The 16,191-nt window shown below is 43.0% G+C and overlaps 1 protein-coding gene across 1 annotated transcript in view; it reads right to left on the bottom strand.

Moving 5' to 3' along the window:
- Positions 1 to 15,868, bottom strand: part of LOC121572283 (zinc finger protein 704-like) — a 73,119-nt gene extending 57,251 nt beyond the window's left edge. Inside the window, exons 1-2 of the mRNA XM_045209030.1 lie at positions 15,233 to 15,868; positions 731 to 966 (exon numbers count right to left, since the gene is read on the bottom strand). Coding sequence (XP_045064965.1) covers positions 731 to 966; positions 15,233 to 15,493 — 497 coding nt within the window. The 5' untranslated portion in view covers positions 15,494 to 15,868. The remainder of the gene's footprint in view (positions 1 to 730; positions 967 to 15,232) is intronic.
- Between the last annotated feature and the right edge of the window lie 323 nt (positions 15,869 to 16,191).

Genomic DNA, 16,191 nt, shown 5'->3' with positions numbered 1-16,191 from the left:
TACGATAATTACTGTTCTTAAGCAGAATGTAATGATTCTTTTGCACATATCCATGGTTGGTAGGTCACCTCTCAGGACTCAATGTCTTTATAATCTAAATCTAGACGGGTTGGGCTACTGATCTTATGACCTACAGATACAGTCATGCCAACATAAAACATTTGAATTCAATTAATCAATGCGGTACAAACATGGCATTTACAATACTGATCATCTATATAGCTACAATCCTTGGGCTTTACGATGAGGATAACATTATTAAATAGCTTTAATGATGCATTGCATTATGAATCTATTTGATGTACAGTATATTTATTGAATCACTGCAGTGTAAGGCCTACATGATTGTATACATTCAAGCCATATGCAGCCCAGCAAAAACAGATTCCTGTAAAAGCACTTTAAAGGTGATGTATTGTATAGTTTAACAGATCCCTGGGGAATGACCTCAAACTAAAGATCCCTGGTGAATGACCTCAAACCAAAGATCCCTGGGGAATGACCTCAAACCAAAGATCCTTGAGGAATGCAATCAAACACCGATCCCATAATACTCCCTGACTGCTGGTAGAAAGAAGTTGAACACCCCCCCCCACATACAGGGTCCCTGTGTTCTGAGGGTCCCTGGTTCGTCCGGTAAGGGACAGTGACAGGAATGGAAGATACTGTTAAAACACACACACCCCATCAATGCAACCATCCACAAATCTCTACACACTGTCGGTCTTACCTGGCGTGGGGCACATCGATGCTGGATGACACCACTTTTAGTTTCTGCTCAAGCAGGGAGACAGATCGGGCCCTCTCCCTCTCTTGACCATCAAGGGGGCGGCCCATCCTCCTTCCGTCCGCTTCCCGCTCCCCCTTCACCGTCTCTGGGCTCAGGGAGTTGGCCTCCCCCTTCTGGGCCTCCATGGTCTGGCTATGCAGAGGAGCTCCGTCCATCCGGCAGTTACAGGAGCTCTGCTGCAGAGGGATATAGATATGACTGGGTCACTACAGAGCAATGTACAGTAGGCTAGCTAGTCAATGCTACATGGAGAGCAAAGACTGGGACTCTGGGAGGCTAAAATGTAAGGTGATTTGTATTGTAAAGATCAACTGCTCTGCTTTTCATTGGATAGGCCTACAGTAGTCTAAGTACCATTAGGTACGGCATTACCTGTGCAGTGCCCACACACTCATTCTAGCCAATACTCACATTTTCCAGACAGTTTTCTAGTGTTGCTAGCGTTGAGCTGACACCAACAGGATGTACGCTGATGTGTTTCACTTTTTAAAAATGTGTGATTTCTTTTTTGTGCTTCCACAGACACATAGGCCTCGAGAAGCTATAACTGCAACATGACTTCACAACTTGATATGTTAGAGACTGATTACAACACCTCGGGGTATTCACGGTGGGGCAGTAAACAGAATCTAGGAGGGAGTCAGTCCGCTCCGTCTTCGTTTGTGAGAGAAAGCCCCTGAAGGTGTCTGCTCTAGCTGCCTGGCTGGCTAGCGTAGTTCTCAGGGGTCGATGACAGCCATTCCTTTTTGCACAAGAAAGCATCTCCTTTGACATTCTAGAAACCACTACCCGCGGTAACAATAATGTGAGGCGAAGCACGAAGCAGCACTTACACTTGCTACTACACAACTCAGCTGGGCACGACAACAGTGTGTGTGTGTGTGTGTGTGTGTGCACTTGTCTTTGTGCAGCTGTTAGTAAAGACATCAACCATCCAGACGAACACACACACACACACACACACACACACACACACACCATCCAGAGGGTTGAAGGAGAGGCCAGGGAGAGAGGGGGTGATCCACATGGCTAAGTGCACCAGCAAAGGGTTGAAGGACAATATGCCCATACAGCCTTACAGTGGGATCGAGATCATTATTTCCAAAACACACTGTAACACGATTAGCTCTCAACTGGAGAAAACTACAGGTAACACCCAGTCAATCAAATCCACACAAACACACACAGAGCTTTGAACAGGTTTCCAGTTTACTTAGATTAATGAGGTTAAATATTAGGGATGTGCATATTTCCCTTTCAAGACGATTCGATACGTATCTAAATACATGGGCTCCGAAACGATACAGGAACAATATGTTTTAGTTTGAAACGATTCGGTGCGATTCGGCTTGATTTGAGCACGAAACGAGGACATTCGTTTCAATGCGATACAATTCGATGTTGCATAAACACATTCATTTTCCATTTAAATTCAAATCTGCTGCAGCCCGTGTGTGTGTGTGTGTGTGTGTGTGTGTGTGTGTGTGTGTGTGTGTGTGTGTGTGTGTGTGTGTGTCTATGGTGTATACTATGTCTGCACCTGATCTGAGCCATGAAGGCATCTACCACCCCACTACCACTATCAGATTAGGGGGGCAATGTTTTTTGTGCCCCCATTTTGGCTTTCAAATCACCTGACCCACTAATTAACTTGTCATTTTTGCAGATTAATTGTTTGCACTAGTAATGCATCAATATTTATCATTTACAAATTAGCTATGACATAGCCAATTAATATATAGCACAACTTGGATTTCACCCCCCATCTCAAAATCAAAGGGTTTTGACTATTTAGAAGTTTTTAGTGAGCTTCTTTCCTCCTCCCGCGTCGGCCATGCAGTGCGCATCACAAAGTGATTGCTGTCCACGTTATGAAATTCTCTCAGCCTTGTGACAAAATGTGTAGGAAGAAGGAAATTATCTTTAAAACTGCAACATTTTTTCTCTTAGCCTCATAACAGAATAGCATTATAAAACTACACATTCTTCTCTCTACCCTGTGGAGGTCGGTGCCCCGGGGCCCCAAATGTGGTAGTCCGGCCCTGTATATCTACAAATGACCATGTACACTTGATTGTTTCAAGCAAAACTACAAATTATTGCTGATGGTGAACCTGAACAATGGAAATAAAAGCCCCGTTCAGCAGGTAGCTTATAGCCAGATGAGACTTGTCTCTGGTAGCTTAGCTTACTTTCATTCCGGTAAAACAGCGCATTGATAACAATAACCCAGTCAATTACTTAGGTTGTCACTCAACTAATAAAGCCTAATCTCGCGCAAGCCATTTTAGCACTTGAATGCTGAAGGTGCCAAGCAGATGTGCAAGATCAGGAACAGGCCACATACCTCGCCTTGGTCAGTGCGCAGTTTGACTAGGCTACTGATATTGCCTGGGGTTGTTCGGCATGCTAAATCACTTGTAGATCAATGACTGTCAACACAGTTACATGCCTAGTTTGACACTGAAGGAGAGGACGCATCAGTTGTCACAAAAGATGAGGTATTTTCAGAAGGTAGAAAGAAAATAATATGAGCAAATAATTTTAGTGAATCAGCGATTCGTAACATTTAAATCGATTCTCTGACGATGCATGCTACATTTGGATCTGTTTGGGGTCCGGGGACTGATGCAGTCATATCTTAAAGAATTTGAATTGGGGACCGATATGTAGGCCTATCAGTGAATCGATACATCTCTATAAAATATGGATTATTCTCTATAAACACCTGGCTGAGCAGACTTCAACAAAGCGAGAAAGCCTTTTTGAAAACAGGACTTTGGTCAAACAACAAGATGGATTATCTGAACTAAGAGAAAGATTAACTGTTACCCTGACCAGATATTTGACTATAACCAAAACAATCTCCATTGCTTCCTTTCACAGCCGTATTGAATAATCATATTTCATGCATAACAGGAAATTGCAGAGCGAGCAAAATCGGCCATAAAATGTGAGTTGAGTTGCATGTGTCATAAAAGTTGTGTGGGGTTACTGTGTCTCGCAGTTCCTAAATTCAGTAGATGAATAATGTAAGTAATTTTAAGTAATATTATTTAACAAGCGCGCGCACTCACACACACACCTTTAGTAGGCCAAAGGTAAACATGATTTTATGCATCATAAATTGCCAATAGCTCAGGAGTTATGGTATACTTGGTTTCATCCTAATGGGATTTATTCAACTCTGTATTGTTCACAAAGAGATATTATATCAAATGTATTCGGATTAAACTTTCATCAAATAGCCTATAGGCCTACAGTGCTATTCAAGGATTTAAATCTTGGAAAAAGCTATATTTGTAGAATACAGTAGTAGATGTACATGGATTAGGCTGGGGCCAGGCTGTGTGTACATACAAGTCATTCAGTCAACTTTGTGAAAATACCTCAAATGGAGGGCTTCGCTCCAGGGTAAAGAAAAAAAGAATTGCTTACATAGCCAGCCAGACTTACACAGCCAGCCAGAGCATTCACTATTATTACAGTATTATTTTTTTTATTTTTTTTTATTTAACCTTTATTTAACCAGGTAAGCCAGTTGAGAACAGGTTCTCATTTACAACTGCGACCTGGCCAAGATAAAGCATAGTAGTGCAATAAAACAACAACACAGAGTTACATATGGGGTAAAAAACATAAAGTCAGAAATACAACAGAAAATATATATACAGTGTGTGCAAATGTAGCAAGTTATGGAGGTAAGGCAATAAATAGGCTATAGTGCAGAATAATTACAATAGTATTAACACTGGAATGCTAGATGTGCAAGAGATTATGTGCAAATAGAGATACTGGGGTGCAAATGAGCAAAATAAATAACAATATAGGGATGAGGTAGTTGGGTGGGCTAATTTCAGATGGGCTGTGTACAGGTGCAGTGATCGGTAAGGTGCTCTGACAACTGATGCTTAAAGTTATTGAGGGAGATAAGAGTCTCCAGCTTCAGAGATTTTTGCAATTCGTTCCAGTCATTGGCAGCAGAGAACTGGAAGGAATGGCGGCCAAAGGAGGTGTTGGCTTTGGGAATGACCAGTGAGATATACCTGCTGGAGCGCAGACTACGGGTGGGTGCTGCTATGGTGACCAATGAGCTAAGATAAGGCGGGGATTTGCCTAGCAGTGATTTATAGATGGCCTGGAGCCAGTGGGTTTGACGACGAACATGTAGTGAGGACCAGCCAACAAGAGCGTACAGGTCACAGTGGTGGGTAGTGTATGGGGCTTTGGAGACAAAACGGATGGCACTGTGATAGACTACATCCAATTTGCTGAGTAGAGTGTTGGAGGCTATTTTGTAAATGACATCGCCGAAGTCAAGGATCGGTAGGATAGTCAGTTTTACGAGGGCATGTTTGGCAGCATGAGTGAAGGAGGCTTTGTTGCGAAATAGGGAAGCCGATTCTAGATTTAACTTTGGATTGGAGATTCTTTATGTGAGTCTGGAAGTTGAGTTTACAGTCTAACCAGACACCTAGGTATTTGTAGTTGTCCACATACTCTAGGTCAGACCCGTCGAGAGTGGTGATTCTAGTCGGGTGGGCGGGTGCCAGCAGCGTTCGATTGAAAAGCATGCATTTAGTTTTACTAGTGTTTAAGAGCAGTTGGAGGCTACTGAAGGATTGTTGTATGGCATTGAAGCTCGTTTGGAGGTTTGTTAACACAGTGTCCAATGAAGGGCCAGATGTATACAAAATGGTGTCGTCTGCGTAGAGGTGGATCTGAGAGTCACCTGCAGCAAGAGCGACATCATTGATATACACGGAGAAAAGTGTCGGCCCAAGAATTGAACCCTGTGGCACCCCCATAGAGACTGCCATAGGTCCAGACAACAGGCCCTCCGATTTGACACACTGATTTGACATAATGAACACGCTATGTTACTACAGCTGAACCACCGTAGCCTAAACACGACACACGTGGTCCTCTGTAGCTCAACTGGTAGAGCACGGCGCTTGTAACGCCAGGGTAGTGGGTTCGATCCCCGGGACCACCCATACGTAAAAATGTATGCACACATGACTGTAAGTCGCTTTGGATAAAAGCATCTGCTAAATGGCATATTATTATTATTATTATTATTATTATTACGTCAGGGGAAACGATTAGGACCACAGTAACTATGCAGTAATTGATTGGTTTAAAACACTCCATGTGTCTGGTGATGTAACCCAGTTAACCATGTTGATCTCATTCTCTGAACCGTCACATCACTGCAGCTTACGACACCCAAATGCAACAGCCAGTCCATCTCTATAGACCACCAACACAGCCCGTCTCTGGCGGCGCTCTAAACAACAACTACTTGTGTTGATCCATGATCTGGTGAATGTTTTTGGCAGAGCAACACGTCGCACGTCAACCGAACCGGCCTCAGTCTCTCTTCCATCTGATTACCATCCATCATGAACAAATCTAAACTTGGCCCCGTGTGGCACGCAGGCAAACCAACCAATGAGGAGCAGACTGCTGGTGGACAAAGAGAGTCAGTGACTCCAGCCTGACAGCCAGTTAGCTTCAGTTAGGGTCTGATATTAATCAACAACAACAACAACAACATACGTCTTTGTCTGTGTGGGAGCCACCCATAATGGCACTTGGTCGTCAACACCACACCTTCTTCCCTCACAACAACAAGTGGCATTCTCCCGCCTCCCATCCCCTCCTCCTCCTCCTCCCTTCATCCTCCTCTTCCTTTTCCAAGTGGCTTCTCCCGCCTCCCTCCTCCTCCTCCTCCCCCTCCCATCCCCTCCTCCTCCTCCTCCCTTCATCCATGCCCTCTTCCTTTCCTCACAACAACGTGGCATTCTCCCGCCTCCCCTCCTCCTCCTCCCACCTCCCCTCCTACCGCCCTCCACCCCCTCCTCCTCCCCAAAAGCATGGTGATTATTTGGCATTCTGGGCACCTAGCCAGAGCTCCAGATTCTACTCTGAGTCGCACTTTGTTACTATGGCTGCTACAGCAGCTGCTTTCTGGGCGATGTGACCCTCTTCAGTTACACATCTCTCACACCTCCTCCCTCCATCCCCTCCTCGCCTCTGCCCCCTGATTCTATCCACGTCTTTCAACTTTATGGAGATTGACAGTGTTGTGTTCGAGATCACCTAATGCGAAACCTATTCAAGATCAAGACCGGAGCGAATAGAGTCCGAAGTCAAGACCGGAGGGGGGGCGGGGGGCTAGACAGAGTCAAGACCGGAGGGAGAGCGAGACAGAGTCAAGACCGGAGGGGGGCGAGACAGAATAAGAGTAAAGAGTAAAAAATGTCCAGTATTTGTGTTCATATTTCAGAAGAACATATGGATTCTTTAGACATTCAGAATTGTGAAAAAAATGCATGATGACTCTACAAGTTGTTACTAACCCAAACACAGTGGGGGACAATGGGCCTTCTACACCTTCAGAGAAGGGCGAAGGATTTATACATTAATAATACATTCTAATTAGATTATTATTTTCAATGATGTTCTGATGTAATCTCTTCAGCTTTTGTTGGAAATGAAAGTGTTAACGCTGAAGAGAAAAAAAATATCCAAATCAGGATTTTTCTTTGGTGGTCTCTGGGTAGATAAATCTAGCTAGCTAAACCACTGAAGCTTTGCCCTTTTGAAGATTAACTTTCAACAAGAAGTTAAGTTTCTAATTATCATCATCATCTGGTGAGCTGAACTGTTTTTTTTTTTATTGCAGCTCTCGTGCTGGTAGCCATCCCTTTGAAAATAACTTGTGTGTGAAACATTGTTGCATTTAAACTTTAGATCACAGGTTACTTTGTTTGCTGAACATTCTTTTGTTTTGCAATGGGAAGTAATAGTTGTACATTTCGATTGGGAAATGCTTAGCCTAATGGTTGTGTTTCTGTATTCTTATGATTGGACCCTACTGGCCATTTATGTCCAAGTGAATGGGCTGCTTATCCTTTAACATCATGCTGTATGTGACTGCTTATCCTTTAACATCATGCTGTGTGACTGCTTATCCTTTAACATCATGCTGTGTGTGACTGCTTATCCTTTAACATCATGCTGTGTGACTGCTTGTCCTTTAACATTATGCTGTGTGACTGCTTATCCTTTAACATCATGCTGTATGTGACTGCTTATCCTTTAACATCATGCTGTGTGTGACTGCTTATCCTTTAACATCATGCTGTGTGTGACTGCTTATCCTTTAACATCATGCTGTGTGACTGCTTATCCTTTAACATCATGCTGTGTGACTGCTTATCCTTTAACATCATGCTGTGTGTGACTGCTTATCCTTTAACATCATGCTGTGTGTGACTGCTTATCCTTTAACATCATGCTGTGTGTGACTGCTTATCCTTTAACATCATGCTGTGTGACTGCTTATCCTTTAACATCATGCTGTGTGACTGCTTATCCTTTAACATCATGCTGTGTGACTGCTTATCCTTTAACATCATGCTGTGTGACTGCTTATCCTTTAACATCATGCTGTATGTGACTGCTTATCCTTTAACATCATGCTGTGTGACTGCTTATCCTTTAACATCATGCTGTATGTGACTGCTTATCCTTTAACATCATGCTGTGTGTGACTGCTTGTCCTTTAACATCATGCTGTATGTGACTGCTTATCCTTTAACATCATGCTGTGTGTGACTGCTTATCCTTTAACATCATGCTGTGTGTGACTGCTTATCCTTTAACATCATGCTGTGTGTGACTGCTTATCCTTTAACATCATGCTGTGTGACTGCTTATCCTTTAACATCATGCTGTGTGACTGCTTGTCCTTTAACATCATGCTGTGTGACTGCTTGTCCTTTAACATCATGCTGTGTGACTGCTTATCCTTTAACATCATGCTGTGTGACTGCTTGTCCTTTAACATCATGCTGTGTGTGACTGCTTATCCTTTAACATCATGCTGTGTGACTGCTTATCCTTTAACATCATGCTGTGTGACTGCTTATCCTTTAACATCCTGCTGTGTGTGACTGCTTATCCTTTAACATCATGCTGTGTGACTGCTTGTCCTTTAACATCATGCTGTGTGACTGCTTTTCCTTTAACATCATGCTGTGTGACTGCTTATCCTTTAACATCATGCTGTGTGACTGCTTATCCTTTAACATCATGCTGTGTGACTGCTTATCCTTTAACATCATGCTGTATGTGACTGCTTATCCTTTAACATCATGCTGTGTGACTGCTTATCCTTTAACATCATGCTGTATGTGACTGCTTATCCTTTAACATCATGCTGTATGTGACTGCTTATCCTTTAACATCATGCTGTGTGTGACTGCTTGTCCTTTAACATCATGCTGTATGTGACTGCTTATCCTTTAACATCATGCTGTGTGACTGCTTATCCTTTAACATCATGCTGTGTGTGACTGCTTATCCTTTAACATCATGCTGTGTGACTGCTTATCCTTTAACATCATGCTGTGTGACTGCTTATCCTTTAACATCATGCTGTATGTGACTGCTTATCCTTTAACATCATGCTGTGTGACTGCTTATCCTTTAACATCATGCTGTATGTGACTGCTTATCCTTTAACATCATGCTGTATGTGACTGCTTATCCTTTAACATCATGCTGTGTGTGACTGCTTGTCCTTTAACATCATGCTGTATGTGACTGCTTATCCTTTAACATCATGCTGTGTGACTGCTTATCCTTTAACATCATGCTGTGTGTGACTGCTTATCCTTTAACATCATGCTGTGTGTGACTGCTTATCCTTTAACATCATGCTGTGTGACTGCTTATCCTTTAACATCATGCTGTATGTGACTGCTTGTCCTTTAACATCATGCTGTGTGACTGCTTATCCTTTAACATCATGCTGTGTGACTGCTTATCCTTTAACATCATGCTGTGTGACTGCTTATCCTTTAACATCATGCTGTGTGTGACTGCTTATCCTTTAACATCATGCTGTATGTGACTGCTTATCCTTTAACATCATGCTGTGTGACTGCTTGTCCTTTAACATCATGCTGTGTGTGACTGCTTATCCTTTAACATCATGCTGTGTGACTGCTTATCCTTTAACATCATGCTGTGTGACTGCTTATCCTTTAACATCATGCTGTGTGACTGCTTATCCTTTAACATCATGCTGTGTGACTGCTTGTCCTTTAACATCATGCTGTGTGTGACTGCTGTCTTTCCATCGGCCCTATGTGCTTAAAAAAAAAAAAAAAAAGGTGCACTTTCCTACATTTTAGTCATTTAGCAGAGGCTCTTATCCAGAGCGACTTACAGTTAGTGAGTGCATACATTTTCATACTGGCCCCCCGTGGGAATCGCACCCACAACCCTGGCGTTGCAAGCGCCATGCTCTACCAACTGAGCTACACGGGGCCTACATGGAGTGCGCTGGTATTACAGTCACTGTCCTTTCAGCATCACGAGGCTGTCACACACATCATTTGACCTGTCACTGTTATCGCTTTTGGTGATAGTGTTAGGCTACCATAGGTTGTGTAAACAGTGTGGTTGTTGTTGTTGTTGGTAGCATTATCCATGTGGGTGCTGTCTCTGTGTGAGTGGCAGGCCCAAGCTCAGCTCAGCCTCAGGCCTGTTTCATTCAGTTGGGCGCATTAAGTGATGCTATGTTTCTATAATTTTTCTTGATTTTTGAGTTTGGTACAACGTGTTGGAAGATTTCTCTCCCACTGAAGGCCTAGTTCCAATAGCCACGGTTCGCCACTGTGCAAACATGTCTATAATAGATATAAAGACTGTTACAATCCCCCCCCCCATCTCCCCTTACTAGTAGTGAGCGTGCAACTTTCAAAACAATACCCCCACTCTACCAGCGAATCAAGGAAATTCTGACCATCGCGACAAAATTTGAGGATCTTTTTCAACTAAAGTAAAGAACATTTGTTACAAGTAAAGTAGGAGGCCCAGGTTTCAATATGTGATAAGATATACATTTTTCATGAAAGGAGTGTATATATTTGGCCTGGCAAAACAGTTTTATGCGCTGACTGAATGGAAGCTGATTATTACTGTGTGAGTTTTTTACTCCGCTGGTCTCGGGAAGAAATTACGAGTCCTCACTGTCCGATACAGAGTCAAGACCGAGTAAGAATGTATCTGACACCTAGACATGACAGACACTCAACATGTGGTCTGTAAACCGAGTACCACAACACTGGAGATCGAGCCGTGCTGAGGAAGCTACCATGCTGTTAGAGCTAATCATTTCAAGTGTTACATTCTGACTATAAATGGAATGGCTACACTACCGTTCAAAAGTTTGGGGTCACTTAGAAATGTCCTTGTTTTCCATGAAAACATACATGAAATGAGTTTGAATAGGAAATATAGCAAAATGCATAGGAAATGTAGTCATTGACAAGGTTAGAAATAATGATTTTTAATAGCAATAATAATTGTGTCCTTCAAATTTTGCTTTCGTCAAAGAATCCTCCATTTGCAGCAATTACAGCCTTGCAGACATTTGGCATTCTAGTTGTCAATTTGTTGAGGTAATCTGAAGAGATTTCACCCCATGCTTCCTGAAGCACCTCCCACAAGTTGGATTGGCTTGATGGGCACTTCTTACGTACCATACGGTCAAGCTGCTCCCACAACAGCTCAATAGGGTTGAGATCCGGTGACTGTGCTGGCCACTCCATTATAGACAGAATACCAGCGGACTGCTTCTTCCCTAAATAGTTATTGCATAGTTTGGAGCTGTGCTTTGGTTCATTGTCCTGTTGTAGGAGGAAATTGGCTCCAATCAAGCGCCGTCCACAGGCTATGGCATGGCGTTGCAAAATGGAGTGATAGCCGTCCTTCTTCAAGATCCCTTTTACCCTGTACAAATCTCCCACTTTACCACCACCAAAGCACCCCCAGACCATCACATTGCCTCCACCATGCTTGACAGATGGCATCAAGCACTCCTCCGGCATCTTTTCTTTTGGTCTGCGTCTCACAAATGTTCTTCTTTGTGATCCGAAAACCTTCAACTTCGATTCGTCTGTCCATAACACTTTTTTCCAATCTTCCTCTGTCCAGTGTCTGTGTTCTTTTGCTCATCTTAATATTTTCTTTTTATTGGCCAGTCTGAGATATGGCTTTTTCTTTGCGACTCTGCCTAGAAGGTCAGCATCCCGGAGTCGCCTCTTCACTGTTGACGTTGAGACTGGTGTTTTGCGGGTACTATTTAATGAAGCTGCCAGTTGAGGATCTGTGAGGCGTCTGTTTCTCAAACTAGACACTCTAATGTATTTGTCCTCTTGCTCAGTTGTGCACCGGGGCCTCCCACTCCTCTTTCTATTCTGGTTAGAGCCAGTTTGCGCTGTTCTGTGAAGGGAGTAATACACAGCGTTGTACGAGATCATCAGTTTCTTGGCAATTGGATTAGCTTTCATTTCTCAGAACAAGAAAAGACTGACGAGTTTCAGAAGAAAGTTATTTGTTTCTGGCCATTTTGAGCCTGTAATCGAACCCACAATTGCTGATGCTCCAGATACTCAACTAGTCTCAAGAAGGCCAGTTTTATTGCTTCTTTAAAATCAGCACAACAGTTTTCAGCTGTGCTAACATAATTGCAAAAGGGTTTTCTAATGATCAATTAGTCTTTTAAAATGATAAACTTGGATTAGCAAACACAACGTGCCATTGGAACACAGGACTGATGGTTGCTGATAATGGGCCTCTGTACCCCTATGTAGATATTCCATTTTAAAAAATCAGCCGTTTCCAGCTACAACAGCCATTTACAACATTAACAATGTCTACACTGTATTTCTGATCAATTTGATGTTATTTCAATGGACAATTTTTTTTGCTTTTCTTTGGAAAACAAGGACATTTCTAAGTGAGCCCAAACTTTTGAACGGTAGTGTACATGAAATGTGGTAGTGCATATCTAAGAGGCCCTGGCTATGACGTCTTGCATTTCTGTCGATCCATTATGAAGATGGACCACAATACTCTATGGACCTGTATTTGACCAGTTTACATTCTGACTATACATAATGAAATGGGCTTGTTTATAAAATGTGGTTGTGCATATGAATACCCGTGCTATGACATCTTGCATTTCTGTCATGCCTTTATGAAGATACAATGCTTGCATTTGCTGTTTTGATATGGAATCCATATGCCTGTTTTGTTTACTGTGCATTCCAGTCACTGAACTTGCTTGGATCAATCCCCAAATACATATTTATAGGCTACATGCACAATAACACAAGACATTGAAAACAATGTTTTTCATTATACATTTTCAACAAGCAGGATTATTGTAATAACATACACCTCTTCGATCTTAGATATATCACAATGCATCACATTATACCCTTTAAACGCAGTGTTATCCAACAGTCACATGCATTCTCTGTGTATATCAATGATGTCGCTCTTGCTGCTGGTGACTCTCAGATCCACCTCTACGCAGACGACACCATTTTGTATACATCTGGCCCTTCATTGGACACTGTGTTAACAAACCTCCAAACGAGCTTCAATGCCATACAACACTCCTTCAGTAGCCTCCAACTGCTCTTAAACACTAGTAAAACTAAATGCATGCTTTTCAATCGAACGCTGCTGGCACCCGCCCACCCGACTAGAATCACCACTCTCGACGGGTCTGACCTAGAGTATGAGGACAACTACAAATACCTAGGTGTCTGGTTAGACTGTAAACTCAACTTCCAGACTCACATAAAGAATCTCCAATCCAAAGTAAGTTAAATCTAGAATCGGCTTCCTATTTCGCAACAAAGCCTCCTTCACTCATGCTGCCAAACATGCCCTCGTAAAACTGACTATCCTACCGATCCTTGACTTCGGCGATGTCATTTACAAAATAGCCTCCAACACTCTACTCAGCAAATTGGATGTAGTCTATCACAGTGCCATCCGTTTTGTCTCCAAAGCCCCATACACTACCCACCACTGTGACCTGTACGCTCTTGTTGGCTGGTCCTCACTACATCTTCGTCGTCAAACCCACTGGCTCCAGGCCATCTATAAATCACTGCTAGGCAAATCCCCGCCTTATCTTAGCTCATTGGTCACCATAGCAGCACCCACCCGTAGTCTGCGCTCCAGCAGGTATATCTCACTGGTCATTCCCAAAGCCAACACCTCCTTTGGCCGCCATTCCTTCCAGTTCTCTGCTGCCAATGACTGGAACGAATTGCAAAAATATCTGAAGCTGGAGACTCTTATCTCCCTCAATAACTTTAAGCATCAGTTGTCAGAGCACCTTACCGATCACTGCACCTGTACACAGCCCATCTGAAATTAGCCCACCCAACTACCTCATCCCTATATTGTTATTTATTTTGCTCTTTTGCACCCCAGTATCTCTATTTGCACATAATCTCTTGCACATCTAGCATTCCAGTGTTAATACTATTGTAATTATTTTGCACTATAGCCTATTTATTGCCTTACCTCCATAACTTGCTACATTTGGACACACTGTATATATATTTTCTGTTGTATTTTTGACTTTATGTTTTTTACCCCATATGTAACTCTGTTGTTTTTATTGCACTGCTTTGCTTTATCTTGGCCAGGTCGCAGTTGTAAATGAGAACCTGTTCTCAACTGGCTTACCTGGTTAAATAAAGGTGAAATAAAAAAATAAAAAATAAAAATAATTCCCCTCTCATAATAGGAGCCGTTTTCCTAGTAGTGGTTGTACATAAGGGACAGCCAGGCAGGCAGCCTCACCAGACCATCTTTGTTGTGAAACCATTAAGACACCATCAGGCTGGAACTTTAAAATGCAGGAAAGAATACATCTTGATATTTAGGAACAGTGTGGCATAAAATATGACATATACTATTCTATTCTAAGTTAGCTCGCCTACAATTCAACAGTTTTTCCAACTACTTGTTACAGAAATGGATACATTATATTTTGACATATTTCAATGCAATGACAGGTCAATATGGATGAATTGTCATTGTGTACAATCTGGGACCCGCTTATTACATCAATGCTCTGTCCACAATGCTACAGAGCGTGTTGTTTGCCTCGGCTACCCACCACTAGCTAGCTCATGTAAACACTGCGCAGGCCCTATCATAATCATTCAATGGGAACCCCTTTGTTGACAGTCCATTGTTAACATTCAATCTGCACCGTAAAATAAATCTCACCTGGATTCTTCTGGTTGTGTTACTGTCTACCTATCATTGAAATGACTTGTTGCAGCGGCAGACAATGCGTGTAATACTTCTTTCACTGTAAAGTCTACACCTGTTGTAGTCGGCGCATGTGAACAATAAAATGTGATTTGATAAAAGGCTCCCACTCTCTGTGCACTAAGCGATGAAACGACGCAAAACACCGCGGCACAACAACAGCAGGCTCCCCGGCCACACACAGACACACAGACACAGACACAGACACAGACACAGACACACCACACACACACACACACACACACACACACACACACACACACACACACACACCTTCAAGCTCGATCTGAGCGGTCCCTTCGCAGTCGTTTGGTTGAAGCCCACGGTTATCTCGTCCTCGGCTAATTCTTTCAGGCTTCCGTCTTGCATTAACACGGTGTAGACGTTACGCCAGGGTCCGGTTGAAACGTCTCTGTTTTCCTGCTGCTTGACAGCCTTTACGACTCCTGTCAACGGAGTCCTGTCCCCTGTCGGACTCGGCGCATACACTCGGCTCCCCAGGATCGAACGCTTCACCAAACGCCTCGTATGCATAGCGATAAATGTTTAACACCGAATTTGAAGCGGTCAATCTCTATCGATGGACGTCGAATTAGCTACAATTGATACTGTAAACACTGACGTTAAAACACAACACGGCAGCGGATAGACTATACTCTGCTACCACGGTTCAAAACGAAGGACATTCGAAAGCACGAATATGTGTAGGAAAAGCAACAAGCACCGATTAAGGAATGCATGAAAGCGAGTCATTCCCCGCTAAATAAGCTCTTCAACCGACCGGCTACCGATCTTTCTTCGTTCGATCTGTTTGTTTTCCTGACTGTTCCCTCTAAACTCACGAGAAAGCACAAAAACACGGAACGGCCAACACTCTCGGACCGACAATGACATTTGTACAGCAATCTTTAAACCGAACAAAATGGCTTTGCCAATATACAAACAAAACTATAAATATTGGTCTACACGAAAAATAATTCAAGTTTCACACATATTTTACACCGGTTTGCCGTCTGACAGGGTCAAACTCGCTGAAATAGCCGCGTAAAGTGACTCCGGATCCATATTTGAGAAGTGCAAGTTCGTAGACGACTGCCACGAGCCAGTGTCTCTACCGGCGGAATGCTGCCTATAAACATGTGCGGTCTCGCGGCCAACTCGAGCTCCCATTGGTCCGCAGAGCACACGCCTCCACTAAACTACGCTCCTTTTTTCTGTGTCAGTTTCCCTCC

This window comes from Coregonus clupeaformis, chromosome 29 (genome assembly GCF_020615455.1).
Source record: "Coregonus clupeaformis isolate EN_2021a chromosome 29, ASM2061545v1, whole genome shotgun sequence".
Lineage (NCBI taxonomy): Eukaryota > Metazoa > Chordata > Actinopteri > Salmoniformes > Salmonidae > Coregonus > Coregonus clupeaformis.
The sequence above is the reverse complement of the archived record's forward strand: the minus strand, read 5'-3'. Positions and strand labels throughout refer to the sequence as shown.